General features: G+C 52.6%; 6 protein-coding genes across 6 annotated transcripts; 3 read left to right on the top strand and 3 right to left on the bottom strand.

The window, feature by feature from the left end:
• Window positions 1-1,131: 1,131 nt before the first annotated feature.
• Window positions 1,132-3,895, bottom strand: TRP3_2 (anthranilate synthase / indole-3-glycerol phosphate synthase). The gene is made up of 2 exons (XM_062893940.1): window positions 3,300-3,895; window positions 1,132-3,246 (listed from the first exon to the last, which is right to left on the bottom strand). Exons 1-2 carry the CDS (start codon window positions 3,611-3,613, stop codon window positions 1,290-1,292), a joined length of 2,271 nt encoding a protein of 756 aa, XP_062739794.1. The 5' UTR covers window positions 3,614-3,895; the 3' UTR covers window positions 1,132-1,289.
• QC762_710900 (uncharacterized protein) lies at window positions 3,336-9,954 on the top strand (the record flags this gene model as incomplete). Its single annotated transcript, XM_062893939.1, has 4 exons — window positions 3,336-3,754; window positions 3,805-4,340; window positions 4,405-8,506; window positions 8,560-9,954. The coding sequence occupies exons 2-4, from the start codon at window positions 4,270-4,272 to the stop codon at window positions 9,952-9,954; spliced, it is 5,568 nt and encodes a 1,855-aa protein (XP_062739793.1). The 5' UTR covers window positions 3,336-3,754; window positions 3,805-4,269.
• A 641-nt stretch (window positions 9,955-10,595) lies between these two features.
• ATG1 (Serine/threonine-protein kinase) lies at window positions 10,596-15,563 on the bottom strand. Its single transcript, XM_062893938.1, has 3 exons — window positions 14,372-15,563; window positions 11,655-14,199; window positions 10,596-11,603 (listed from the first exon to the last, which is right to left on the bottom strand). The coding sequence occupies exons 1-3, from the start codon at window positions 14,507-14,509 to the stop codon at window positions 11,461-11,463; spliced, it is 2,826 nt and encodes a 941-aa protein (XP_062739792.1). The 5' UTR covers window positions 14,510-15,563; the 3' UTR covers window positions 10,596-11,460.
• A 3,268-nt stretch (window positions 15,564-18,831) lies between these two features.
• Window positions 18,832-23,894, top strand: GPI10 (glycosylphosphatidylinositol anchor biosynthesis; the record flags this gene model as incomplete). Its single annotated transcript, XM_062893936.1, has 3 exons — window positions 18,832-22,093; window positions 22,147-22,377; window positions 22,431-23,894. The coding sequence occupies exons 1-3, from the start codon at window positions 21,839-21,841 to the stop codon at window positions 23,892-23,894; spliced, it is 1,950 nt and encodes a 649-aa protein (XP_062739790.1). The 5' UTR covers window positions 18,832-21,838.
• On the bottom strand, window positions 18,924-21,631 carry CAR2 (ornithine aminotransferase). The gene is made up of 2 exons (XM_062893937.1): window positions 19,606-21,631; window positions 18,924-19,535 (listed from the first exon to the last, which is right to left on the bottom strand). Exons 1-2 carry the CDS (start codon window positions 20,812-20,814, stop codon window positions 19,398-19,400), a joined length of 1,347 nt encoding a protein of 448 aa, XP_062739791.1. The 5' UTR covers window positions 20,815-21,631; the 3' UTR covers window positions 18,924-19,397.
• Window positions 23,895-24,485: 591 nt separating the features above from the next.
• Window positions 24,486-25,289, top strand: QC762_710860 (uncharacterized protein; the record flags this gene model as incomplete). The annotated part of the gene is made up of 3 exons (XM_062893935.1): window positions 24,486-24,695; window positions 24,752-24,900; window positions 24,973-25,289. The coding sequence occupies 3 exons, from the start codon at window positions 24,486-24,488 to the stop codon at window positions 25,109-25,111; spliced, it is 498 nt and encodes a 165-aa protein (XP_062739789.1). The 3' UTR covers window positions 25,112-25,289.
• Window positions 25,290-25,344: the final 55 nt, after the last annotated feature.

The raw sequence follows: 25,344 nt of genomic DNA, 5'->3' as shown, positions 1-25,344 counted from the left end.
CTTTCTATACGCTGTTTTTATCTTTCTATGCGTTCATTTATCTTTCACTTCCCTGTGTACACAGTATAGCTACATGATCGTGCACCTTTCGTATCAAATATAACACGGTCGCTTTATGTTGATCTACCTTGTTATACAACGTGAAGGTGCCTAGGTGTTATAAGTCGTATATAAAGTCCCATTTCAAGGTGTAAATGATGTGAATGAATCAGCTGTGTCAATGATATGAGAGCCTTTTGACAAGTTCTTATGTATACATACGAAACTAGACAACAGAAAGGCATTCTACGACTGAAAGAAACATATATACCCTTTCCATATATCAGGGAAATACCTATACAATGGGGCTGTCAGCCAATGGGATCTACCCCTTACTCTAGGTTTATTTACATACTTGATAAAGCTGTTCAATGTCAGGTACACAGATGTCCGTCTATGAACGAGCTCGGACAGTGTTTTCGGGTGTGGTGCTGTGATGAGGAGAGTTTAATAACCCAAAGGGGAGTAATTCGATTATGGAATTTCGTCCCGAAGCATATCCAGAAATCTTGTTTTGTGAAACTTATCCCAATAACTACAGGAATTCAGGTGCTATCTTTATATAGGCTACTTCGACAGCTTCAAGACTAATATTAATAGTGTTCGTCCGAGCTGGCGGTGATATACCCAATTAGTAATAACCTCTTTTCCTAACTAACTTCAGCACTTTAGTTGTTGCTTCGTCCGAGCTACTACAAGAACATAAAACCCAATGGGAACATTGTTCGTCCGAGCTGCCTTGAGAACTATCACAGGGAAGGGTAGGCGCAAAAAGGTCTCGTCCGAACAAGAACATGCCGAAGACTTCAGACGGTTAGGCTTTTACTCTTCCGACTACCACGAATTCGACTCATACTTGGACCTGGGTTTTCGACTTCTACGGTAATGAAAGCTGTGGAGCTTGACGACTATAAATACGACTATCACCACGACTATTACCACGATAACGCCGAACATGAAGTAAAGTTCCAGCTCGCTAATCACACCACCTTCACCAGTTGCGTCACGTTCTTGGTACTAACCTCCCTCTCAGATGGTGGCGAGGACAGAGTTTCGTCTGAGCAATCACAAAAGACTTGTATGACAGCAGCACTTCGGACGAAACAGTTAAGTGATTTTAGGATGTGAATAACAAAACAAGCAGTCCATCAACCCCCTCACAGTAAAATGAGCAAATCACCCTATACATAATGACCACCAACTCTATCAAGAATACTCATCTATGATCCCACAACACCGCCCATTAACCTCTACCGAATAGCCTTCGCAGCCTTGACAAAAGCCCTAATCTTTTCCAAGCTCTGCTTCCCATCCTCCTCTACCCCACTGCTAACATCAACACCAATAACCTGCCCGCCCAACGCACCCAAGGCCTTCACAGACTCGGTCACGTTCCCTGGCTCCAGACCACCAGCCAACAACACCTGCAACTCAGCATCCTTCTCCAACTCGGCCTTGACACTCTCAACATCAAGCAACTTGCCTGTGCCAGCGCCAGAATCTAGGAGTGAAACAGCGTGGTACCCCCTCACTCCAACGCCAACCTGCCCAGGCTTGAACTTCCGGATGACTGGTACCGAGATAAGGGACGCCCACTCAAGTGGCTCGTCACCGTGAAGCTGGACGATATCAAGGTTGTACAGCCTCTGCTTCTCGAGCACTTCCTCCAGGGGCTGGTTCATAAACACACCAACAAGAAGAGGGCGGTGTTTCCTCAGGAGCTCAGCCGAAACAGAAAAGAAGTCCGTGGCTGTCTTGGGGAGTTTAACCGCCTCACCAGCAGTGGCCTGCGCATCATGAACAGCCTTCGAGATGGCCAGGGCCGTTTCATCAGAAACACACCGTTTCGTGCCAGGCACAAGAATCATGCCCACAAGGTCAGCACCAGCCTTGATAGCTTCCGTGGCCGCCTCGGCAGAGCGGGTGCCGCAGATTTTGACAAGCAGAGGGTTGGTAACACTCTGAGGAGCAGCCGCCTCAGGACCAGCACAAAGCTTCCTGATAAACTTGGACGCGTCGGGAGCGCGCATTATGGCCTCGCCAACAAGAATGCCGTTGATACCATCCCTCTTGCAGTCGAGAATATCCTGGTGGCTGTTGATGCCGCTGAGAGCGAGCAAGAATGTGTCCTTGGGCACCATTTCCTTCAAGCGCCCCGTGGTTCCAAGATCGACCTCGAAATTCTCCAGGTTGCGGTTGTTGACACCAATGACCTTGGCACCAAGCTTAATGGCAATGGTCATCTCTTCGGCGTTTTGTACCTCTACTAATGGTTCCATGCCGAGTGAGAGCGAGTACTCGTACAGACGCTCGAGAAGGTCGGTCTCCAACATCTTGACAATGAGAAGCACAGTATCGGCACCTGCCAGACGGGCTTCCAAAATCTGGTACTCCTCAAAAATAAACTCCTTTCGGAGAACAGCCGGGCGGTTGGGCATGCCATTGAGTACTTGGCGCACAGCGCGGAGGTCTTCAATGCTGCCCTTGAACCACTCTGGCTCGGTGAGAACGGAAATGACACTGGCTCCGGCAAGAGCGTATCTGCGGGCCTGGGTTGGGGCGTCGATATCGAGAGCAAAGATGCCCTTGGATGGTGACCCTCTCTTAATCTCTGCCGCCAAAGCTACATCGAATGGGGACTGACGAAGACGGTCGACGAGGGAGATCTGAGGAGGGGCGAGGTTGAGGTTGTACGCCGCTTGCAAGTCGGATGGTCTTTGTGAGGGAATCTGCTTCTGGGCGGCCACGGCCTCCTTACGATGAGCATAGATCTTTTGAAGGATGTTGTTCTTGGCTGGAGTGGCCTTTTTCAGGACAATCTTGGACTCTTGGGAAGCCTTTTGCAACCGCTCATTCTCAGCCCAAGTGCCCCCCTGCATGTACAAAAAGTTCTTGAGCATGAGGCGGCCATCGGCAGACAGGATACTTTCTGGGTGGAATTGCACACCCTCGATAGTGTACTCTGTGTGGCGAACACCCATGATGACACCCTTGGACCCATCTTGATTGGCGATCCAGGAGGTGACCTGGAGGCATTTTGGAAGAGTAACGTGAGTGCCGGCGAGGGAGTGATAACGTGTTACTGGCAGGTCCTGGTCCAGGCCAGCATAGACACCTTTTCCATCGTGACAAAGGGGTGAGGTCTTGCCATGCAAAATCTCACCAGCAAAGCTCACTTCTCCACCGTACAGATCAATCATGCATTGCCTGAAGACGTATTAATGAATGCTTTGAAAGAGCAGACTTTTGGCCAGACTTACTGCCCCATGCAAACACCAAAGATGGGCACCTTGCCAGCAAAGTGTTTGATGGCATCACGACTGATACCCGAGTCTGTACCTGGATGGCCGGGACCGGGGCTGATGACCAGTTGTGTTGGCTTCTTGGCAATGAGCTCTTCAAGAGTGATCTGGTCGTTTCTGAAGACGGTCACTTTGGCGCCCTCCAGAACAAGATACTGATAGACATTCCAGGTAAAGGAGTCGTAGTTGTCGATGAGGATTAGGTTGGACGCCGTTGGAACGAGGGGAGACGGATCGGGATGGTGGGGTGAGTGATCGATAATGGCAGGCATTTTGATTTGTTTTTGGCCCCGAACTCGGCAGCTGAGGCTGGTACAAGGGACGTCAGACTTTTGGGTTCTCAGGGGGTGTATAGTCTTTCTCAAAGACTCTGGAAGGCTCTGGCGACGATGGTATCAAGTGTCTTGAAAAATGTAGTGAGTCACCCCTCTCTTGGTTGAATGTGTCTCTTACAAGGGAGCAGCACTCTGGACTTCTGGACATTCACTTCAATTCACGGCAGCTTTCGGAAAAGGCCCCGATGGACCATAAAGGCAATGGTCCGTGCGTTTATGGATTCCAAAACAAACGCTAAGCCAGGCACAGGGCCCCAGCTTATCGATTAGAAGCTGGGAAGCACTGGTGGACCCCCTTGGCTGAAAAATAGCGGGCTGCGTTGGGTTGGCAATCGCTGGAAGATCCATGATATGGGAGCTCTGCAATTGCAGCCCGCGTCTGAGCTGCCAACTGCAGAAGCGCGTCCAAAGTAAATTCTACTTTTTGCGATCCTGAAACCAAACAAACCACCACTTGCCGATAGCTCCACCACCAACACCACCGACCATCTCCTCTGTCGGCTCATCATCGCGAATACTTGGACCACGCTCGGGGCATCGCATATTGCTGGTCATTGGTGGCAGAGTCGACAAACGAATGGAGAGCAGCACCAATGGCTGCCCCAACTGACAAAACATACTTCCCCCCCCTCGAGGACTGCTTGAAGGGCAGGGCTCCTCTTCTGTAGGTTTGCGCTTCCCCCAATGCTTGTTGCCTTTCTCTAACCTCGCACCCCCCGGCTCTGTAGCTCATGGAGACTTGTCGCATCCGCCCTCGAAGATTCGAATAGCGACCGACTGACCAGCACTGCCGTATCGGATTTTCTTCGAGATGGCTTCGTCCATCAGCTATTAAAAGAGCCCACCAAGCCATTTAGTCCCCCAACAAACCAGTCCAAGCTCGATTTCCAAACCAGGACGGGCGCCATTAATGTTGTACCATCACCAAAGGACCCCTACGACCTGAAGCAGATCAAGGAGGACGCAACATGGCTAAGCAAGAATGCGAATGTCAACGAGGTGGCTGCGCTGCGCATTGTGGTGGTGGAATATCAGTCGCGCGCCCACAGCCATCTTACCGGACCCTTCTCAACACAGGATGCCGCCAACATTCGGGAAGCTGCCGGTGTCAGCGATGCCCAGGCCTCGAGCTTCCTTTCTAGTCTCAACGTGGTGGCAGTGGTGGATGCCGAAGCAAACTGGGCCGAGTTCGAAAGCGAGACGAAACGTCGCCAGCGCCTTATCACGACGTTTCTAACCGAAAGACGGTCTTTCTTCGCCTCGGCTGATGCCTTTACAACCTTTTTGCTACATTCGCGACCCGGTAATAGAACGCCAGCGGCAGACGAGTTACGGCAGGACATTATGAAGACTGCCTTCAACTGGGATGACCGCGACTTCCAAGTTGCCGACCCATCGCTCCTCAAAGCCATAGCACCCACCTATTTTGCAGTTCTTCCCGAGTTGGTCGAGGAGGTGGAAAAGGGTCCACGGGAGCTCGAGAAGACGGTCTTGACCTCCCAGATCGAGTTGGATTGGAGTCGGACATCCATCACCGAAGTTATCCACGCCATGTCGGTGGCATTTCAGATCATGGATCTTGAAGGCCCACAATTCCATTCTCCGGAACTTGTTGCGCAATGGTTTACCCTCATGGATAACTACCGATTCCTGGAGCCCATCATGCCGATTCTTGAACAACATGATATGCTTGCCGAGCTGGTCCTCCCTGTTCGGAGCTTAATGACTGTCATTTCACTCAAGTTTCTCAATATCGACCGTGCGCTTTTGTACCTGTCGCCCCCAGATGATGTCGATCGGAGTGAGGTGCTGGTGGATGGTGAAGAGCCCTACCTCAACTCGGCCGAGCTTCTAAAACAAATCCATGACATCCTCCAAGCGGCTACCAGCGTTGGTGTACCAATGGCTGTTCCGCTTGCCTTTGCGTGGTCCTTGATCATTCACCAGATGCACGTCGGCTACCAGGATAGAGCCGAGCGGAGGGATTTGATCAACAACCAAAGGGCCAGAGGCACGTTCGAATCAGAGGCCATCGCACCTCCTACACCGCCAGAAGGGCGACAGCGACGAAATTCCGGCGGAAGTTTGATCTCGATCGAGCAATCGCCCTACGACGCCTTTCTGGAAGTTGCAAACCTGGAGCGAGACATGCAAGTGGCCGAAACAATGGCCATGGTGGCTACCTCGAGGGGCCATGTCTACAATATCATCAGCGAGATGATTAGCTGTCTGGGCTATGGCGAGACGGCTGCTTTTCGACCGATGATTGGTGCTCGTTCACGCGTGGTGTTTGAAGACCTCTTGAAGCGGACTTTCCACGTTGTGGGCTACCAGACTGAGCCTGTTGCATGTCTGCTGTATCTGTTGTCTGGCAGCAAATCATACTGGGACATCTCTTCAGATGTCCCCAACTCGGCCGCGCTAGACATATACACTCAGATGCTCACAGACCCGCTCTTGAGAACACAGTACACCGAACAGTCGCACAATAGATACCCATACGAATTCATTCCCTTCACCGAGATATGTCGATCGTTGTTGGCAGCTCTGGTGTCCGACAAGCAGAGCTCGGAGCAGATAGTCGGATGGCTTTACAGAACACCAAGTCTGACCATCGAGTGGAATCCCGTGTGGGATCGATCATATCATCTGGTGAATGAAGATGAAAATACGAATTCATTCTGCGTGGATGAGGACATCGACCTGTTTAGCGCACGATCCTTCAGGAAAGTCGCGCCTCAAGAAAAATTCACCATTCCGAGCGGAACATACGGCCGGTTCGTCACCGATGTTGGCAGAGTAGCCAAGCTCGAGTTTGAACACTCGGCTCTGGCGCTGCTTGGGAAACGCCTCGAGGTATACCTGTCGGACGGGGCGTGGGACAGCGGGTTAGGGCAACTTACCACGGACGACCTTGCGGAAGCGATATCCCTCCTGGCTGTCGTGTTGCGGACAGAAGTTCTCAGGAGCACGGGTAGATCACCCAAACCAAACACAGAAAGCGCCATCAAGGTTCTTCAAGAAACCAGCAGCAGCCTCCCGCGTAACAACGACATCATCAAAGTCGTGTGTGGGATCCTGAATGGCTTGATTGAAGAGGATCCTACTCAGCTGGATGCCGGCAAGTTCAAGGTGATGACGGCCTCCCTCCAGTTCCTCCATGCGTTGCTACCAGTGGTCCCCGGCCGGGTTTGGTCATACATGTCCAACTGTGGTCTCATCAGCAGCGAGGGGCGGTCCGGTCGACTCTCCAGAATCACCGGCAACCTGGACATGTACGCCGAGCGGGTAGACTTCCTGCAGTCCGCTGTGAAGCTGTTCTCCAGCTTGGTGGAAAACGCAATGTCGAGTGCTGCGCAGCGGAAGACGGCGGCAAGCCCCAATGCCCGCGTCAGAATTGACGAGAACCCATGGGCCGGCATGTCGGAGAAGATTCTGTCTCAAGTGTGCCTTGCGATAGCCCAGACCGCTGTAGACATCTTTGAAAACTCAGCGACATGGAGATTCGAGTCAGAGGTGGGCGAAAGCATTGTGATCACAGAGGTGGTGAACATCATGACCAGCCTGCTCTTCTACACATATAGCATGGGTTCGCCGGAATCGCCCAAGAACTTGACAAGCTGCCTGTTGGAGGCTTCTCGGTACATCATTGAAGGCTTTTTGGCTCCCGCGTCCAGCTCGCTTCGATTCCAACCACTGTTGACCTCGCTCCTGGCCGCCTTCAAAATCACCGACTCGACACTCTACCCTTATCGATCCCGTATTGTATCGGAAAGACTCACGGGGGTGGTCTCGTTTGCCACCATTATCCTGAGAGTTGCTAGCTACCTGGACCACCCCACGGCCGCCATCCAAACACAGCTATTCAAGTGCGCCGCCCTTGTTGCTAGACTTCCAGCCATCAAGCACTCCTTCAAGATGCCTGTCATAGCACTGCTGAGCGCACTGGTCGAAAATGCCGGCAAGGGTTCCGGTGAACCGCCATCATTGCTTGGCTACCTTGGCCCGCAAGTGTCTCACTCGTTCATTCAGATTGCCTCCCAGTTGGACAAGCCCTTTGACAGGATACCCGAGGTGGTGAGGACCTGGAACTTCTTTTCCATCATCCTACGCAACCGGCAACAGTGGATGGCGAACTGTCTTCTCACCGGCAAGACCCCTCGCCAGGCTCTCAAGGGTGACGCAAAGATGGCAGAGATCTCACCAGACTCGGTACTGTCCACAGCGTTGGAGAAGCTTCGGTCTATTGCCACGCAGCCTAGCCAGGAAGCCCTCGCCATTCTGGACTTTTTCACGTCGGCACAGAACTACTGGGCTTGGACCATCTTTGCCATGCAAAAGGATAAGTCCTTTTTGGGTAGCCTGCGGTCCTATGTCAAGAACCTCAAAGCTCCCGAGCTCGTCTTTAAGAACGACCCGGCCGAGGCGGGTTACCAAGCCAGGATAGCAGCTTACATTGCCGAGACCTTTGCAATGCAGCTTTACCACTTGCGGCAGATGCGGCAGGCGCAGGACTTTGCCACCAAGATTGTGGAAGACCTCGACTATTTCCTTAGGCATGGTGTTCAGGTAGCGGATTATAATGTCTCGCTACACTCTAACTTTGCAAAGAATTTCAGTCAGAGGTATCCAGGTCTTGAGTTGGATGACTTTAAGAGGACCGTCCTGGTACCCAAGAATCTTGGAGCACAGTACTATTATGGCATGGATTTCGCTGAAAAGATGCTCGGATATGATGCGGGTTGGGCGGGAGCCGGGTCTAAGAAGAATGGTTTCCGGACAGAGATGGAGAAGGCCAATCTCAACCTGTCGCTTGTGGAAGCCGAGGTGGTGAGTGTCTTTCTGTTCATGCGATGCAGTAGTAGATTACTAACTGATTGCAGGCCCTCTTCCATGCTTGGGAGTATCTCATTCTCGAACTCAGCAGTTGCTTGTTGCCAAAGAGCGGCATCATTTCGAGGCAAATGATTCAGGTGGCAGAGCAGTGCCTGGAGGCCAACCAAAGACCTTCAGCTCCGGACCACATCTTTGTCCGACTTGCCGAGTCGAGAGCTAACTTGACCCTGACGCTGCTGAAGCGTTTGGCTGATTGCTCACAGCTACCCAAGGACTTTACCCAGCTCCTGACTCTGGTTGCCACAACCATCAATGTGGTCGACAACCCTTTTGCCACAGAAAACATTACCTACTTCCGCACACTCCTGAGGATACTCTTCGTCACGCTCCGCGGAACCAAGCTCTCTTCCAATGCACCCGCTCCCGCAAAGGCGGGCCCCGAGACCTCGGTAGCGGCCACGCAGTTGGTGATCACCATTCTCGACCGTGTAGTGGCTCAGTCTTTCCGTGCATTGGCTGGTCTTGTCCACGAGCCTGGCTCCCCTACTGAGCCTGACGACATGGCTTTGGTGACTGGCATCCTCCAGGCTTGTCTCGCCGTCCCCGGCCTCGACCAATGCCAGGGGCAGATCATCACCATCATGTCCAACCACAACATCTTCCAAGTCGCCACCTCACTGTTCAGCTGGTCCGACAAGCTCGTCGGTCGCAACGGCGACCCAGTCTACGGCGAGATCTCCTTGCTGTTCCTCCTCGAACTCTCGTCCCTCCCCCAGATCGCCGAACAGCTTGCCGTCAACGGCATCCTGGGTCACATCACCTCGGCCAACATTGCCGGCTTCCTCCGCAGGAAGAACATCACCCCCTTTACGGAATCAGTCAACAAGATGCGTTGCTACTCGATCTGGTCTCGTGCCCTTCTGCCAATGCTAATCAACATCCTCGGCGCCTTGGGTCCTACCATCGCGCCCGAGGTAGCCTTTGTGTTGAACCAGTTCCCGAACTTGCTTGAATCCTCTATCGAGAGGCTCGCAGCCCCTGGAATGGACAGAACAACCCCCACCATGTCCTTTGGCTCAGAAGACAGCACCAGAACCCACCCTTTTTACATTACCCTGGCGACGATGAACGAGATTCACTCTTTGAGTCTGCTGGCGAAGGTGTTGGGGGCGTTGAGGGAGAACAACACGAGGGATATACCCGAGGTGACGGGGTGGGACTCGGGAAAGGTGCTGGAGCATGTCGAGTTTTGGCTGCAGAGTAGAAAGGTGCTGAGGGAGAGGTTGCTGCCGCTGACGGAGAGGGAGAGGGAGTGGTGGGGGATGAAGACCAGGGAGGGCGCAGGGGGGGGGGATTGTCAGACTGTGCTGGAGGAGAAGGTTGTTGGGGTTTTGGAGGGGGTGAGGGATGTTTTGATGGCTGGGGAGGAGGGGGAGGAGTAAGATTGGGATGATGAGGGTGGAGGGGGGATGTTGGATGGAAATTAGGTTGAGTAAAAAGGGGGGTGGGATGATGGTTTTGTAGGAGTTGATATCATCATGGTTGTTTTGGTGTTTTGTTTTCATTAGGGTCGGGGTTGGGCGTCTTTGATGTTTTTGGGTGATTTGATAAGGGGAGAGAAAGTGGATAAGTGTAATTGAGCGAGAGAAGGAAGAAATTTTTTATTTTTTTCTGTTTCAGGATTCGTGATGATGATTGATTACTGTGACCACCTTGGATGTTTTTAACTTTTCGCGTTGTCTGTTTTTAAAGCGTGTTTGGCCGCTGCAGTTGAAGACAGAATCAATGGCAAATTTTTTTTTTTTTAATCTTGAATCTGGTGGTTTTCAGTTCAACGCTTTGTTAGTTTTCAGTTTTCCCTTTCTCCTGAAGGGGGGCACATGTTGTCAGTCCTTTAGACTTTTGGTGAAAATTGATAGCCAACAATAGACACTCCAAGTGATCAAAACATTTTGTAAAGAAAAAACCATGCAGATTCTCAAAGGGCAACTACCCATTTATAAATCTCATGTCTAGTAATATATTATCCGGGGGGGGAAAAGCCCATTCCCTGTACCATTTACACCACTTGCTCTCAACAACATGTTGTGTTGTCTATTTATTATCTGCATTCACATATATTTATGAATTTTTCATATGTTTCACATGTTTTGATAGTTTCCCATTCTCTTAGCATAAGGGTATGCCTATTTGCTTCCTCCTCTCCTTTCTTCTCTCCTCAACTCGACCCAACCACACAAAAACACAACGGGAGATATGCAAATAATAAAAACCCCACAAGGAGTCACCAGAACAAGACCAAGAAAAAAAAAGCAATGTGATAAAACACTGCTAATACTGCTCCCCATTCCGGTTCCTTACAGTAATAACCAAGAGAGGAGAGAAAACAAAGATCCCCATTTCCCCGCTAAACCCCTCCGTTTCCTTTCCCGTTTGTTGCCCCCATAAAAGATTGATAACAATAATATCTACGCCCCGAACCAAAACCAACAAGAGAAAAATTGTTTAAAATAGGCCACCTCCCGTGCCAAGGGTCCGAATACAAGAAAGGTCCGAAACCAAAAAAAAAGACAAAGAAGCGGCAAAAAGAAAAAGAAAAACGCGCTGGTCTGTCCCCAAGCGCCCTCAAATTCTGAGGCATGAAATGCATAGGCTTGATTCCGGCTTCATCAAGAACGAACAGCCATGCTAACCGCGCCATATATGCCCCCAGGAAAAAAAGTATAAATATCGACGAAATAATCAGCGGTCAAACTCCGTTATAATGTATGATGTGCCAAACCATAAACACGAATTTGCACAAGGAAAATAGTCCCCGAAGCGATCGTCAGGCCTTTGAGGCCCTGACAAGGCCGGCAAGACCGTTAGCCGCGGGGCTCAAGTGTGTAGTAGCAGCGTGTATAGGTGTCGTTTGTTCGTTAGTCGTCAGCTTTGGGATCGTCAGACGTTCAGACCGGGACACTGCGTGGTGCCAGCTCGCCGCTACGACGTCTGACAGAAATTATGTCCTGTTGCTGCTGTTGTTGAGCTCGAGAGATGGCAAGCATCTTCTTCTGGAGGTTTGCGAGACGTGCTTTAACCATCTGGATCACTGTCAAGCTGTTAGTACGGTAACCAAAACAAAAGAGGTAAATCTACTCACTCTTCTGAATAGACTGCTTGTCCTCGCTGCTCATCTCGGAGGTGTCCTCGCGGACAGCAGCTTCAGCCTTTTCGTCCCTAGACGAGGTTGATATCCTGCGCTTAGGAAGATGGTCGTCATCGCTATCCAAGACAGCCTCGAGCATGCGAATCGCAGTCGAATAGAATATCTCGCAGCCGGGGAGGTCTTCGCTCGCAATCTCGTTGATGGCTGCAGTTCTACTCATCTCAACGGCGCGGTCGTACATGAGCTTCTCGGCGCTGATACCAGGCGAAAGAATGACACCTTCGGCACCCGTCACCGAGCCGACCTCGGTTTGATGATTGCTGGGGTGGCTGGGGTGATCTTCGGGAAGCTGCTTTTGAGCCTCGATGAGTTTTAACCGCACAATCTCAGCCTTCTCCAAGACCTCATTGAACCGGGACCGGATCCACTGGACCACCCTATTGATCTTCAGTGCCAACGCCTGGCTGTTAACCGAGTCGCGAGCGGCTGAGTGGATGCTGTTGCTGTTGTCTGACCTGCTCTTGCGTGTCCACCATAGGCTAGCAATGTCCATGGATTTGGCAAGAAGAGACAGCGCCTTGACGTACAATACCAGGGCCTCTTCTGATAGAGAGACTGTTGCCTCGAGGGTGAGGCCATCTTCTTCCTCCATCTTGTCGGCAGGAACGCCGCCGAGGCCATAATCCATGGAAGGGGCCAATGGAACAAGTTGCTTGTACTTGACCTCGGCAAAGCCATAGACCACATCGCTTCGGGTGGCCCAATCCTCAATGCACTGGGCCACGCGGGAATCCTCGTCCACCGGCGTGGTGTGCTTCCCATCCGAGATCAGCCCGGCCGGTGCAGAGGGCGTCGGGTATGCCGGGAAAGGGCTGTAGATCTGGGGCGGAGACTGGCCCTTGCTGAGCAGATGAGGCGCCACGTTGAACCCAAAAAGCCGAAGACTGGCGTCCTGAATTGCCTTGGAGATGGCAGAAGTTGTCGAGCCGGGGCTGCTAGAGAGTGGCTTGTCATATGACCCTTGTCGAAGGTGGTTGTTTCGGGCGGAAACAGCACCAGTCGTTGATGTTGGGTGCCCTTGCTGGGTAGCGCGCCGCACAATCTGACCCGACTTGGGGACCGATTGCGGGTACATGGAGATTTGGTCAGCCAGTGCATTGACCTCCACGCCCTTCTTGTCGATGAAGATGTAGTCACGCTCCAAAGCAACATCCTGAGCAGCCTTCTCCTCCTCTGTCAGGGGCTTGGTCGGCCTGCTCTTTGGTCGAGGTTGCGATGCAAGGGTTTGTGAAGGATCCGGCACGATGGATTCTCGTGGTGGTCTCTGCGAGGCGGTCGAGTTTGCTCGAGAGCGGTCCACGTACATGACGGGGCGGGCTGGCGCTGAAGTAGATGGCTGAACAGCTGGCCGGCGGGTAATTCCCAACCCATCTCCAGCAGGCGAGTAGCTCAAGCCAGCACGAGGACCTGGCACTTGCTCCAGTGGGTTCGGTTTCTCGATTGGTGTCGCCAGTGGCGATGATGGCCGAGGCCTGGGGGAGGACAGAACGCCTGTGGCCGCTTTGCCACGCTGGGAATCCCGACGTGATAGAGACAGTGACCCTTCGGGCCGCACTGTCTCCTTCACCTGCTGTGGTTCTGGCTTCGGGAGGTCATCCTCGTGGAGATTGGGGATGGGCCCTGTGATGACGGTGTGGTTGAAAAAGTCGGCGAAGCTGATCCGTTCCACGGGATTCCGCTTCAGGAGAGCTCGGACGAGGCTCTTCAACTCCGGACTGACCACGCTCTCGCGAGGAAACTTGACCTGGTCCTCAGCAGCTTCTATCTTCCTAAGCAGCTCCACATGATTCCCGGCCCTAAAGGGAGGTCTCCCTGTCGCCATCTCGTACAGAACGGTGCCCACCGACCACAGATCCGCTTTGGCATCGTACCGTTCATACCGGAGAATCTCAGGGGCCATGTAGAGCGGTGACCCACACAGCGTCTCAGCGAGTGACGTCGAGGGCAACACGCGAGCAAAGCCAAAGTCGGCAAGCTTGAGCATAGGCAGCGACGGAAGTCCTGCTGCTGGCATCAGCGAGTCGTAACTAGCACTCAAGATTTGCTTGGCCGATTGGTGAGTTTCCCGAAAGAGCGGCGACGGCAGCAGCAGCAGGTTCTGTGGTTTGACATCTCGGTGAACAAAATTTCCTTCCCTCAAAAACTTGAGCGCACTTGCGAGCTGCTTGAGGAAATGGCGGGTGATAACCTCGTGCAAACCCTGGTTATGCTCAATGGGATACCTGCGGGCAATATCACGGGTAGCCGAGTGTGTAATCAGCTTCTCCCGCTTCTTAATAAATAACGACAGATCACCAAGCTCGCAGTATTCCATAATCAAGTTGATGTGCGTGGCCGACTCGACACAGTCATGAAGGGCAACGATATGTGGGTGGCGCAACGTCTTGAGGATCTTGATTTCGCCGTACAAGTTTTCCTTTAGTTTCTTGTTCAAGCGACTGAGCTCTACGGACTTGATGGCGACCAGGGCGCCCGTGACCTATCGTAGGGGACCATGTTAGCGGATTCGGCGCAACCGAGACGATGAGATTAAAGACACGTCCAACTCCCACTCCACCTGATCTGGCAGCACGGCACGCCATCCGATCGGCAACTCGCTGTCTTTCTTCCCGGGGGGGTCAACTGGCGCAAAAGAAATGGGGAGTTCGAACCTTGTGCCGGCCAGAATAGACCTGGGCAAAGCTGCCCTTTCCAATCTCCTTGTCGATGACGAACTGCCCGACGGCACCATCGGTTGGCTGTTTTTGCCGCCTCGACGACGAGGCGGACGATAACTGTCTGTCGGCCATGGCTACCTGCTGATGTTGGCAAGCACGGGGGAGCTGGCTTGAAAAGAAAAAGAAAGCCCGAGGGCCTATGCTATGCGAAAGACGTGGGCGGGAGGCTCGATCGACATGTATACTTCGTGGGTCTCGGTTGACAGCTATGGATGTGGCCAAGGGTGACAAAGCTGATATGCACGGCGCTCGAAGGTGAAAGAGGGGAGGGTTGAGGCAGAAGCCAAGGGTAGTGTTGCCTATAGGACAGCGCAGGACTGGAGGACGAGAGAGACCGAAAGGTAGATATCCGATAGGTTGGGTGGTGTAGGAAAGTGGAAGCGGCTCCAAAAGCTGAGGGAGGAGAGAATGGGCAGAGTTTCTTTTGTGGGTACGAAGAGACACGCGGGGACGCAACAGCCACTATACTGGGTGTCTTGAAAGCTTGTTGGTGATGCAAAGGTTGATGGGTGATGGGTGCCCCGACAGGAAGGGTGGCGGATAGAGTGGGTGACTGATTACAGCAGCTACTTGTTGAAAGCGAGGAGCCGGCTCGGTCGACGGACACAGCAGAGTTGGTGGTTAGCGGCGGTGGTCCCAGGCTTTCTAGTCTGGGGTAACGGCGGTCCGACGGTTGCGACGGTGAGGAGATACCGAGAGAGTGAGAGAGAGACTGGAGGAGTGGCACGGAGGAAGAGCAGTGGTGAATGGTGATGGTAGATCGGGGATACGCTACTACTACAGCGCCTGGGAGTTTATCGCTATCAGTAGGGTCAGGCTGGGGGAAGCTAGCTCCACCGCGGCACGCTGACGTCCAAAGTCGACTGAATGACTCAGATTCGATCGACTGCAGGATCCAGAGCTCGAATTCCCCAGGTTTCGCAACAATAGAAGGGGCGGGCTAGAGTACAGAGCGCAGAGGGCGAGGGCACAAAGGGAGGAGGGAAGATGAAAGACGGGCGGTGTTGGGAGAAACAGCAGAAAAAGAGCAGGAAGCTGGGAGAGACCTGTGAATGAACGAGGGTGACGACGATACGGACACAGCAGATGGAGCCAGGCCTCTTCTGTTGCTGGGGGTGCTGCAGCGGCAGAAAAGCAGGGGTTTTGCTGTGAATGCTGCTCGTGATGCTTCAGAAGTAGTTCGAGGTATCGATGCACTGGCCACCAGCCGTCAGGGTACGTTGCAGGTACCTCGAGTCTGTTACGTCGAGAGAGAGACCGGAGGCCACGGCTGTCTCCCGTGACTGGTCCCAAAACGGCATTTGGGGCGATAAGCCCCGCGATAACAGCACAGTGTTCACAGTGTTTGGAGCTCTGTAACCTTGACGAACACCTGAACCCAGACACAAGCCAGAACCGCCATCTGCATCATTTACCGCTGGTCTTGCGTCTTGCGCCTTCGGAGGCCATCCTGATGAGCTAAGCACGTTTGCGCCCTCAAAATGGCGAGATGACTGACCAACACAAGATACAACGGCGAGCTCGCCCTTCTTCCCCCATGTGTGGTCCAGATAAAACAACCGGTTCACTTCTCTCGTTCAATACAACGGACTCGCACTTACAAGACAGCCCGTCATGATGAATCGACCAACCGGAAGTCGAGTGGCTGCTCCACCTCCACAGTGGAGTCACAGACAGACAGCCAGACAAGACACCCGCACAGTCACCGGCTGCCCCCCACCCATAATGTACACCACCTCTCACCTGCATCGGGGGGTGCATCGATGTCGATGCTGGTGAGCCGTTCCATTGCTGCTGTCATGGTCATACAAGCTTCTTATTTTCAAGAAGAGAGAAACACAAACCAGGCGGAGCCAGGGCACACATCCGATCGACATGGACACTGGACACAGAAGGGCGGCCACCCAAACGAGCCACGGAGGAATGGCACGGCGGTATCGTCAGGTGGTCAATACGCCCGCGCCGTCGACGCACCACGGCTAGGAACGATTACCAAAGAGGTTCCAAGCTTGTTCCATGCTCCAATGCGCCAGCAGCCCAGCTCCATCAGCTCCAGCAGCATCGGACATCTGGACACAGCTCCGCCATCTCTAGTAAACTTCTGCTTCTAGCGCCTTTCTACGCCGGTCTTTGGCTTTTGCTCAATACTCCGTACCACAAGTTGTCCCAAAAGCCGGTGGCTGCCCGTTCTATGGTTCCAGCCAAAAACACGGGCGGATGGCGCATGCAGCAACCAGGCCTGCCGGAAGTTTGTCTCATTTACACAGCAGCCTCCGAGAGTGAGGCTGTCGAACGAACAGTTTATCGGACAGGGCAGGGGGGCCGGGGGCCGGGGGGCCTGCCTTATCCCTTATCGGTGTTGTCGGTGGGACTCTTAGCGCAGCCATCCATCTTCCCGCCCTTTCGCCCTTTCGTGTCCGACCTCCTCCTCTTGACATCTTCCACCTGTTAATGTGTGTGAGCATGGCGTCTTCCGGTTGGCCGCTGCATGTGTTTGTCCAGAACTCCAGCAACTGCCTGCCACCGCACGCGTGCTGTTTGAAGCTTGCTCACTGGTCAATCCCAAGAATCCGTGCACTGAGCCAAGTCTGAGGACAGAAAGAGGATGACTCTGTCATATGCACCTCCGGACGTCTATTGTTATTACTACTGACACCTTTTTTATCAGATGTGCTGGTCATCGGATACAATGGGATACAGCTTGCGAAACAATGTCTATTTGTTCCCCCATATCAGGGCCCTTCTCTTCACCAGCGTCATATTTCCTCAATCCGTCGATCGATTATCAGAAGGGGGCACAATCGTGTTGCTTGTCCTTGTTTTTCTTTTTTTCTTTTTTTGGTGGTGGACCACCCCCCCGCACTCTTGTTCAAGGCACAGGGACTGCCGGCCTTGGAAACCAGCTGCCAAATGTCTTGTCCTTTGGCTTGTGTTTTGTAGTGGTGTGGTGGTGGTGGTGGTGATCCGGCAAGTCCCAAAGAGGAAGGGTAACACGGCTGTAAGCCACTCAGGGCATTTTTTTCCCTCCCACACATGTCGACCCCTATCCGCAGGCCTGCATCTCGCTAGCTCAGATCTCGTGCACCTTCCCGGCTCCGACTCTACATACAGACAGATACACACTGCTACCTCTCAATCTAGACAAGATAGCGTTCGATAACGGGTTGGGGGGGGGGGAGTGTGTTCCTCCGACGGATCATCGACCTCGCACACACACATCGGAGTTAGATTGTTCGATAAGGTAGCTTAAGGCCGACAAGTCGATATGTTGTTGAGGTTGATCTATCAACTACCCATCCGCCCACCCACGAAAGATGGTGGTTGGGCGGATGAATGGGATGGTTTATGTACGTAGACAACGCACGGTAGGACTGTAACCTCTCACGTGCCTGCCGCTGGTCTTAATTGAAACAAATCCAAACGGGAAATATATCACTCGAATGATACAAGGACACACACACACACAACTGCTCCGCCATCATCATCGTTTACCCAGCAAACGATGATGATGGCGGACGGAGGGTTATTCATTGGCTACTACTAAAAGCTAAAAAGGGCACACCCAGCTTTTGGAAAAAAATACGGACACTGTGTGTGATTTAGCAGCAACAGAGACTCAATGGTGGTGTCAGAGAGTGTGTGTACCCGTACCCGTTGGATAAAAGGACATGTAGGTAGTGTGGTGGTTGGGGAGGAGGGAAGCCTAAAAGGCAGCAGCAGCAGCAGCAGTAGCGGGTAGGTGTGTAGGTATGCATGGATCTTGAACTTACACAACAGGACAACACAGCAGCTAGACCGTGGGGATTGGACAATTGCTGGGTTCTGCCTTGTGAGAGAAAACAACTCATAACTGATGTGGACCCCTGGGGTAAGTAACACATCGCCTATAATTTGACCCAGTAGAGGTTCAGTCCCCTCAACTGTTCTGTTACACTGCCTGTTATGCTATCCCCTGAATAGCAAAAACCAACTCGCAGCTTTTACAATTGGAAATTGACATGTCAAAAAGTTGCCCTGACCGACGACTGTATAGCGTTAAGTTACACAATATCTACCTGCGGACCTCCATCGAGGATTCGTCACCAGAACCCGTGACAGGAACAGGAATACTCCATAATAGCTCGTCTCATCAGGGTGCTGAAGTATCATGCACATAGATCCAACTGGAGTGTACCTTGTCTCTTGTCTAGGTAGATCATAACCCGACACTCTCCCCCACTCTTACTTTCTGCCTCACCCACTCAACCAGGGCGTAGAGAGCACCTACATATAGAACTTGTCACATCACTTTCCCTTAGCCAAACATCTATATGCAACAGATCGAATGAACAACTCATCACTCACCACCCATCGGCCGAAAAGACACCGGTTCCAGGAAATTATTTCCGGTCAGGACACTGGCAAATCATCCAACACATTTCCACTTCACCACACACATACACACACACACATACACATACATACACACACAACCAATCAATCCAACTGATCCTACTAGGCAGGGACTTGGTATTATTCTGGTACTTCTCTGCCCAAATATCCATCCATCCAATCAAACCCCCTCTGGACTTCATGTCAAGTCTAGCCCAGCCCAGCCCGGCCCGGCCCAGTCCAATCTCCTTGATGCAAACATCTCGGTATCATTTCCATGCATATACTACCATAAGAGCCAAACTCTGCTGTTTTACCCAATCTAAATAATGCTTGTAGTGGTATCAAAACATCCAAAAAGGAAACCCCATTGAAAAAAAGATGTGTCATGATCCCGGGGAACATATTCCGGTTCCCCCCTGACTTCTTCACCTGCCTGCATTTTGCCCCAGCAAATCGGGTGGTCTTCCTTCGGGCCGTCCCCGGTTCCCCCCCCCGCAAGATCCTTCCCCGGATTTTTCTGAAAAGCGATGTCTGTGGTGGTGGTGAGCGGCGAGTGACTCATGATCATGGTGCGCTGATATGATAATCAGTGCGCCTCGTGCTTGGTGGCATTTGGCAACTCCTCCAGCGCCTCCTTGATGGTCTTGAGGGCGCTTCTGAGTTCATCTTCGGTGATGACCAGCGGTGGTGCGAAGCGAATGATGTTGCCGTGGGTCGGTTTGGCCTGTTCAGCATGGTGGTGAGTTATCATTGTCGGGAACGGAAAAGGAAAGGGAGGCGAAAAAAAGACATACCAAAACACCCTTCTCCTTCAACAACATGCACAAATCCCACGCCGTCCTCCCATTCGTCTCGCTCTCATCAATCACCACCGCGTTCAACAACCCCCTCCCCCTCACCAGCTCCACAATCTTGCTGTTGAACCCTCTGATCTCGCTCCTGAAAATCTCACCCAGCTTCTGGGCCTTGTCGACCAAGCCTTCCTCTTCGACCAGCTCCAAAGCCTTGATACTAACCGCGCACCCAAGCGGGTTTCCACCGTACGTGCTCCCGTGAGTGCCAGGCTCAATAACCCCCATAATCTCCTTCGAGCTCAAAACACAACTGACAGGGTACATCCCCCCGCTGATCGCCTTCCCCAACGTCACCACATCCGGCTTGATCCCATCCCACTCGCTGCACAGCATCCTTCCCGTCCTCGCAATCCCCGTCTGGATCTCGTCGCAAATCAAAAGCACATTATACTCCCTGCACAGCTCCTGAACTCTTTTGAGATATCCATCCTCCGGCACCACCACCCCGGCCTCACCCTGAATGGGCTCAATAATAAACGCCGCCGTCTCCTTCCCGAACTCCCCAAGTATCTCCTCCACATCCTCCACACTCCCATACCTAATCGCCTTCCCCGTGCTCGGGTGTCTCGCCCCAATGAGCGGCACATACGGCCCATGATTATCCCTACTCTCCGGATCAACACTCAGACTCACCGCCACCATCGTCCTCCCGTGAAAGTTCCCATCCACACTCCACACCCTCGCCTTCCCTTGCTCCACCCCCTTGACCTTGTACGCCCATTTTCTTGCCAGTTTGATGGCCGTCTCGACCGCCTCGGCGCCCGTGTTCATGGGCAGGACCATCTCGTACCCAAACACGTCCCTGACCTTCTTGGCCCACTGGGGAAAGACGTCGTTGTGGAAGGCGCGGGAGGAGAGGGTGAGGCGGGCGGCTTGGTCGGTGAGGGCCTTGACGAGGGCGGGGTGGCAGTGGCCTTGGTTGACGGCGCTGTAGGCGGAGAGGAAGTCGAGGTAGTGGCGCCCTTCGGGGTCCCAGACGTGGCAGCCCGAGGCGCGGGCGAAGACGATTGGGAGGGGGGAGTAGTTGTGGGCTGCGTAGGTGTTTTCTGTTGTGATGGCTGTTGTGGTGGAGGAGGCGTGGTAGGGGTCGGTTGGTTTGGTGGTGGTGGTGGAGGAGGAGGAGGAGGAGGAGGAGGCGTGAGGGGCCATGGTTGGAATTGTTCGTGGTATTGGGGGTTGGGTGAATTGGTTGTTGAATTGGCGGTTGTTCAAAGGTAGGCAAGATATGACGGTAGATGGGAAGACAGACAGACAGACAAAGTAGTAGGTAAGAAGGTAAGTTTGCCCGCTGGGAGGAGATTAAATCAGCGGTGTAAGAACAAACAAAGTGTTGTCAAAACTACGCCACCTTTATGAAATTCCAACAAAACCTTGGATGGCCAATTGGTACTAATATATGTAGATCCCAAGCAGAAGAAGGCAATGGGAAAACAAAGAAAACAATCGCAGAGAAAAAAGAGGGGAATATATATAAACCCGCCTCACCCTGCCTCTCCCTACCTTCACCCTCCCAAACCTACACTACCTCCGCTTCGGAAGGTGTTGCCGTTGCAATCATGCAATTCCACCGAACGACACTATACCTCTAAGTGCAAGTCAGATAGTCCCAAGACGCTCACAACACCTCACGTGGGCCCAGCATCCTTGGACAGTCCCGCAAAAAGCATGCCGAAGGAAACCGCTTTTATGACGAAAGGTCCTGTAACCTTCCTTTAAAAGTGTGACAGGTCCGGGGTCTTTCAGCTCATGAAACTAAGGGTGTGGCCTGTCATGGAAGTGGCGATATTATTCATACAAACTGGAAGCTTAAAACTTGATAGGTACTCAGACACAATACATTCACGATACCGGATATCTTTCAGAATCAAAGATAGATAGATAGATAGAAGGTGTCATCCATCCATTGCTGCGATGCTGTGGTTCCAGCGGGGGAGGGGCGGGCGGTGGGAAATGCAGGGATCTCTTGAGCTTTCAGCCAATTGTGGGTCACTTGATTACCGCAGCAAGCTCGGTAGGGCTGCGGGGGAACCAATCAGCTGCAGGGGTGCTCCGTGTCAGAGCTGCCAGATGGCAAGCAGCTCTGTCTGACTGACCGACAGTTGACGCGACTTTGGATGAGATTAGGTGCGGCCCCCGAACTTCATCAAGAACTACACTTGACGAGTCGTGTTTGATGGTCAAGATGGAGAAAGATACCGTCAAGAAACCCCCAGGGCCGAGAATAGAAAAGCCAGCCGAGAAAGATGGCAGGGTGCACGCGCAGGTCGCGGCTGCTCAAGTCGGGGATATTCTCAGTGTGTTGCTGGCATTTCGGTTCATCAACTCTCTTTTTGTCAAGACATTCTTTCAACCAGATGAATATTTCCAGGCCTTGGAGCCGGCGTGGAGGATGGCTTTTGGGGAAGGCAGTGGTGCTTGGATGACTTGGGTATTTTCTCTCATTGGATTTGATGAGAACCATGTGCTGACTGATATGGTCAGGAATGGGAATATCAACTGCGGTCTTCACTTCACCCAGCCGTATTTGGCGCCGCGTACAAGCTTGCCGAGACTGTCATGAGTGCCATGCATTTGTTTCCACCCTTCATCGCTTCCATGTTGGTGGTTTTGCCAGGGGCTTTGCAGTCTGTGTTTGCTGCCTTGGGAGACTTTTACATGTGGAAGCTGGCCATGGATGTCTATGGGAGGGAGAGTTATGCTCCTTGGGCTGCTGTAAGCATCCCGACTCATCTGAACTACCGGGATGTATCTAACGATGAATGTAGTTGTGGATGACCGTTCTCAATCCCTGGCAGTGGTACTGCTCAACAAGAACATTTTCCAACTCTCTCGAGACAACCCTCACCATTGCTGCTCTTTCCTACTGGCCTTGGGAGCTCCTTGCAGATGCCAAGGAAACCAAAGAAGAGCGCCTGAAGCAAAAAGGGAGACTCAACAGCTTGAGAACATCCCTCTTCCTAGCAGCCATCGCCGTCCTCCTTCGCCCAACAAATCTCTTCATCTGGCTCGGCATCATCGCCCTGACCCTCACCCGCCTCACTCTCGACGGCCAGTCCCCCATCACACACACCACCTTCCCTGCCTTCCTCAGAGAAACCGTCCTCTGTGGTTCCGTTGCCCTCGCCATCTCGGTTGTCTCTGACCGCCTCTACTTTGGCTTCTGGACCTTCCCTCCTTACAAATGGCTCTACTTCAACATGTCCCAGTCCCTCGCCGTCTTTTACGGCCGGATGCCCTGGCACTATTACCTCTCCCAGGGCATTCCTCTCCTCACCACCACCTTCCTCCCCTTTGCCCTGCTGGGCATCTACAAAGCCACCCTCACCTCCGCCAAACCCACCACCCTCCTCTCTGCCCGTCCAACATCCCTCTCCACCACCTCATCCAACACCCTCAAGACTTTGTCTTTTGCCCTCATAGGCATGATCACCATCCTCTCCCTAATCTCCCACAAAGAAGTCCGCTTCATCTACCCCCTCCTCCCCATCCTGCACATCCTCGCAGCACCCTACGTAACCAGCTTCTTCACCACTCCTCCCACCACCCCATCCAAACCTTTGGTGCTGCGCCACAAAATCTTCCTCGCCAACATCCTCTCCATCAACCTCCTCCTCGCGGGGTATCTCTCCCTCTTCCACCAGCCCGCGCCCATCTCTGTCCTTTCCTTCCTGAGAAGTGAATACGAGCGCCTCCACCCTGACTCCCTTTCTTTGAGTGCTCCCCCACAGGAACAAAAAGAATTATTCGCCCTATTCCTCACCCCCTGTCACACGACACCGTGGAGGTCGCATCTTGTCTGGCCGGGGCTGAGGGCTAGGGCGTTGACCTGTGAGCCGCCGTTGCATACTGCTCCGGGGACGCCTGAACGGGAAAACTATCTCGACGAGGCGGATAGGTTTTACGCGGAGGATGCAGAGACAGGGAAGTATGGGGGGGTGTTTCTGAGGCGGGAGATGTGGCCGCAGTTTTTTGATGGGGGTGACGGGAGAAAAGGGGAGGAGATACCGAGGTTTGTGGTTGGTTTTGAGGGGATTGAGGGGGTGTTGGGGGAGTTTTTTGGGGGTGAGGGAGAAAAGATGGGGGTGAAGATGAAAAAGGTTTGGGAGGGGTGGAATGGGCTTGTTAATGAGGATTGGAGGAGGGGTGGGAGGTTGGTTGTTTGGGACACGGGGGTTTATCCTGATGGCGGTGGGGAGGTGGTGGATGGGGGAAGTAAAGATGAGTTGTGATGGAACGGGAGTAGAATGTATGTATGTTATGGTGGGAATTGCTGTTTATTTCTTTCCTCTGTGGTGGATTTGATTTTGTCAAAACCCACGCTGAATTTTGTAGAATATGTGGAACGGGCTCTAGATACCTTCTTGACTTGCCAGGTGCTCACCAGATTGTTTGAGATATCGTCCTTCTTTTGAAAGCCCTCTCGCAGTCTATTTCAACCTCGACAAGCAGTGAGCTCTACTCTACAAGCTTCCTGCGTCTCCCTCCTACCCAGGTTCCCTCCCGTGATGCAACACAGAATACCAGATACTGGCCAAACAAGGCCGCCATTCCGTGAAACAATCAACCCCTAATCCAGCAAACAATCCGAGGCAGCCCACAAGCTCGCTTCCCTGACCTAACCTCGCACAGAGCCGCACACCCGGAGTCAATAATACCCTGCCTTCTGGTGCCACCCATCACCACGTCACTGCCACCACTGGAATGCCATGACGTTTGTTGAAGGCGGCTGTTCTGTCAAAATGCGCCTTCCACATCTGCCATCCGAACTCGGACGATTCGCCCTCCTGACCGTTCGAGAAAATCAACTATTCAGCTTCTAGATGTCCACCAAACCAAGGCTACCGAACAGCACACCATACCACCCTTCCACTCTCTCTTACCCAGCCACCAACCACGCACACACAACCGCCATCACAGCTAACATGTCTCCCCTCCCCAAACGCACCATCTTCCTCCTCGGTCTCTTCCTTATGACCACCCAAGCAAACCCCCTGGACGCCCACCCCAAACCACGGCGTTCCATCGGCGGCGTAAGTCCCCTCCCTTCCTTTCCCATCATCACCCCCTCATAGCTGATATGGTTCAGGTCCTAATCTGCACCAACCCCAACGCCACCGGCGTCTGCACCCACGAAACCTACCAACTCAACAAGTGCTACAACCTCCCCGACGCTCTTCGGAACAACGCTGCCACCTTTGCGCCAGACCCCGGTAATTTCTTTTGTTATCCTTACCTGTGAGTCTCTTTTTACTTTTATTTTTTAAATTGTTTTTTAATGAGGCAGGATATATGTTGACAAGAATATAGCAAGGTCTGCGGCGGTATTTGCACCTCACCTGAGGGTTGCACCATGGGACCTGTCGACTCTGACTACCCCCACCGGTACAACCTTACGGCCGTGAGCTGGGACCGGTTTATTACTTCGTTTGATTGTCTTTTGAAGTGATCTGAGAAGGGGGGCTGTCGTTGGTTGGGTTACGAACCTGTCGCAGGAAGAGAGGCTTCTTTCTTGTCGATCACAAGCTGTATTGGTAGTCAGACGCAATCCTCACAACATCAATACGCAGAAAAGCAAACAGCAAAATAGATCACTGTTTTGATAAGCAAAAGTGTACAAATCCCGAATAACCCCATCATAGCTTGCCATGAATTTTAACCTGCCTGCTTGCTTTCAAAATA

This window comes from Podospora pseudocomata, chromosome 7 (genome assembly GCF_035222375.1).
Source record: "Podospora pseudocomata strain CBS 415.72m chromosome 7, whole genome shotgun sequence".
Classification (NCBI taxonomy): Eukaryota; Fungi; Ascomycota; class Sordariomycetes; order Sordariales; family Podosporaceae; genus Podospora; species Podospora pseudocomata.
The sequence above is the reverse complement of the archived record's forward strand: the minus strand, read 5'-3'. Positions and strand labels throughout refer to the sequence as shown.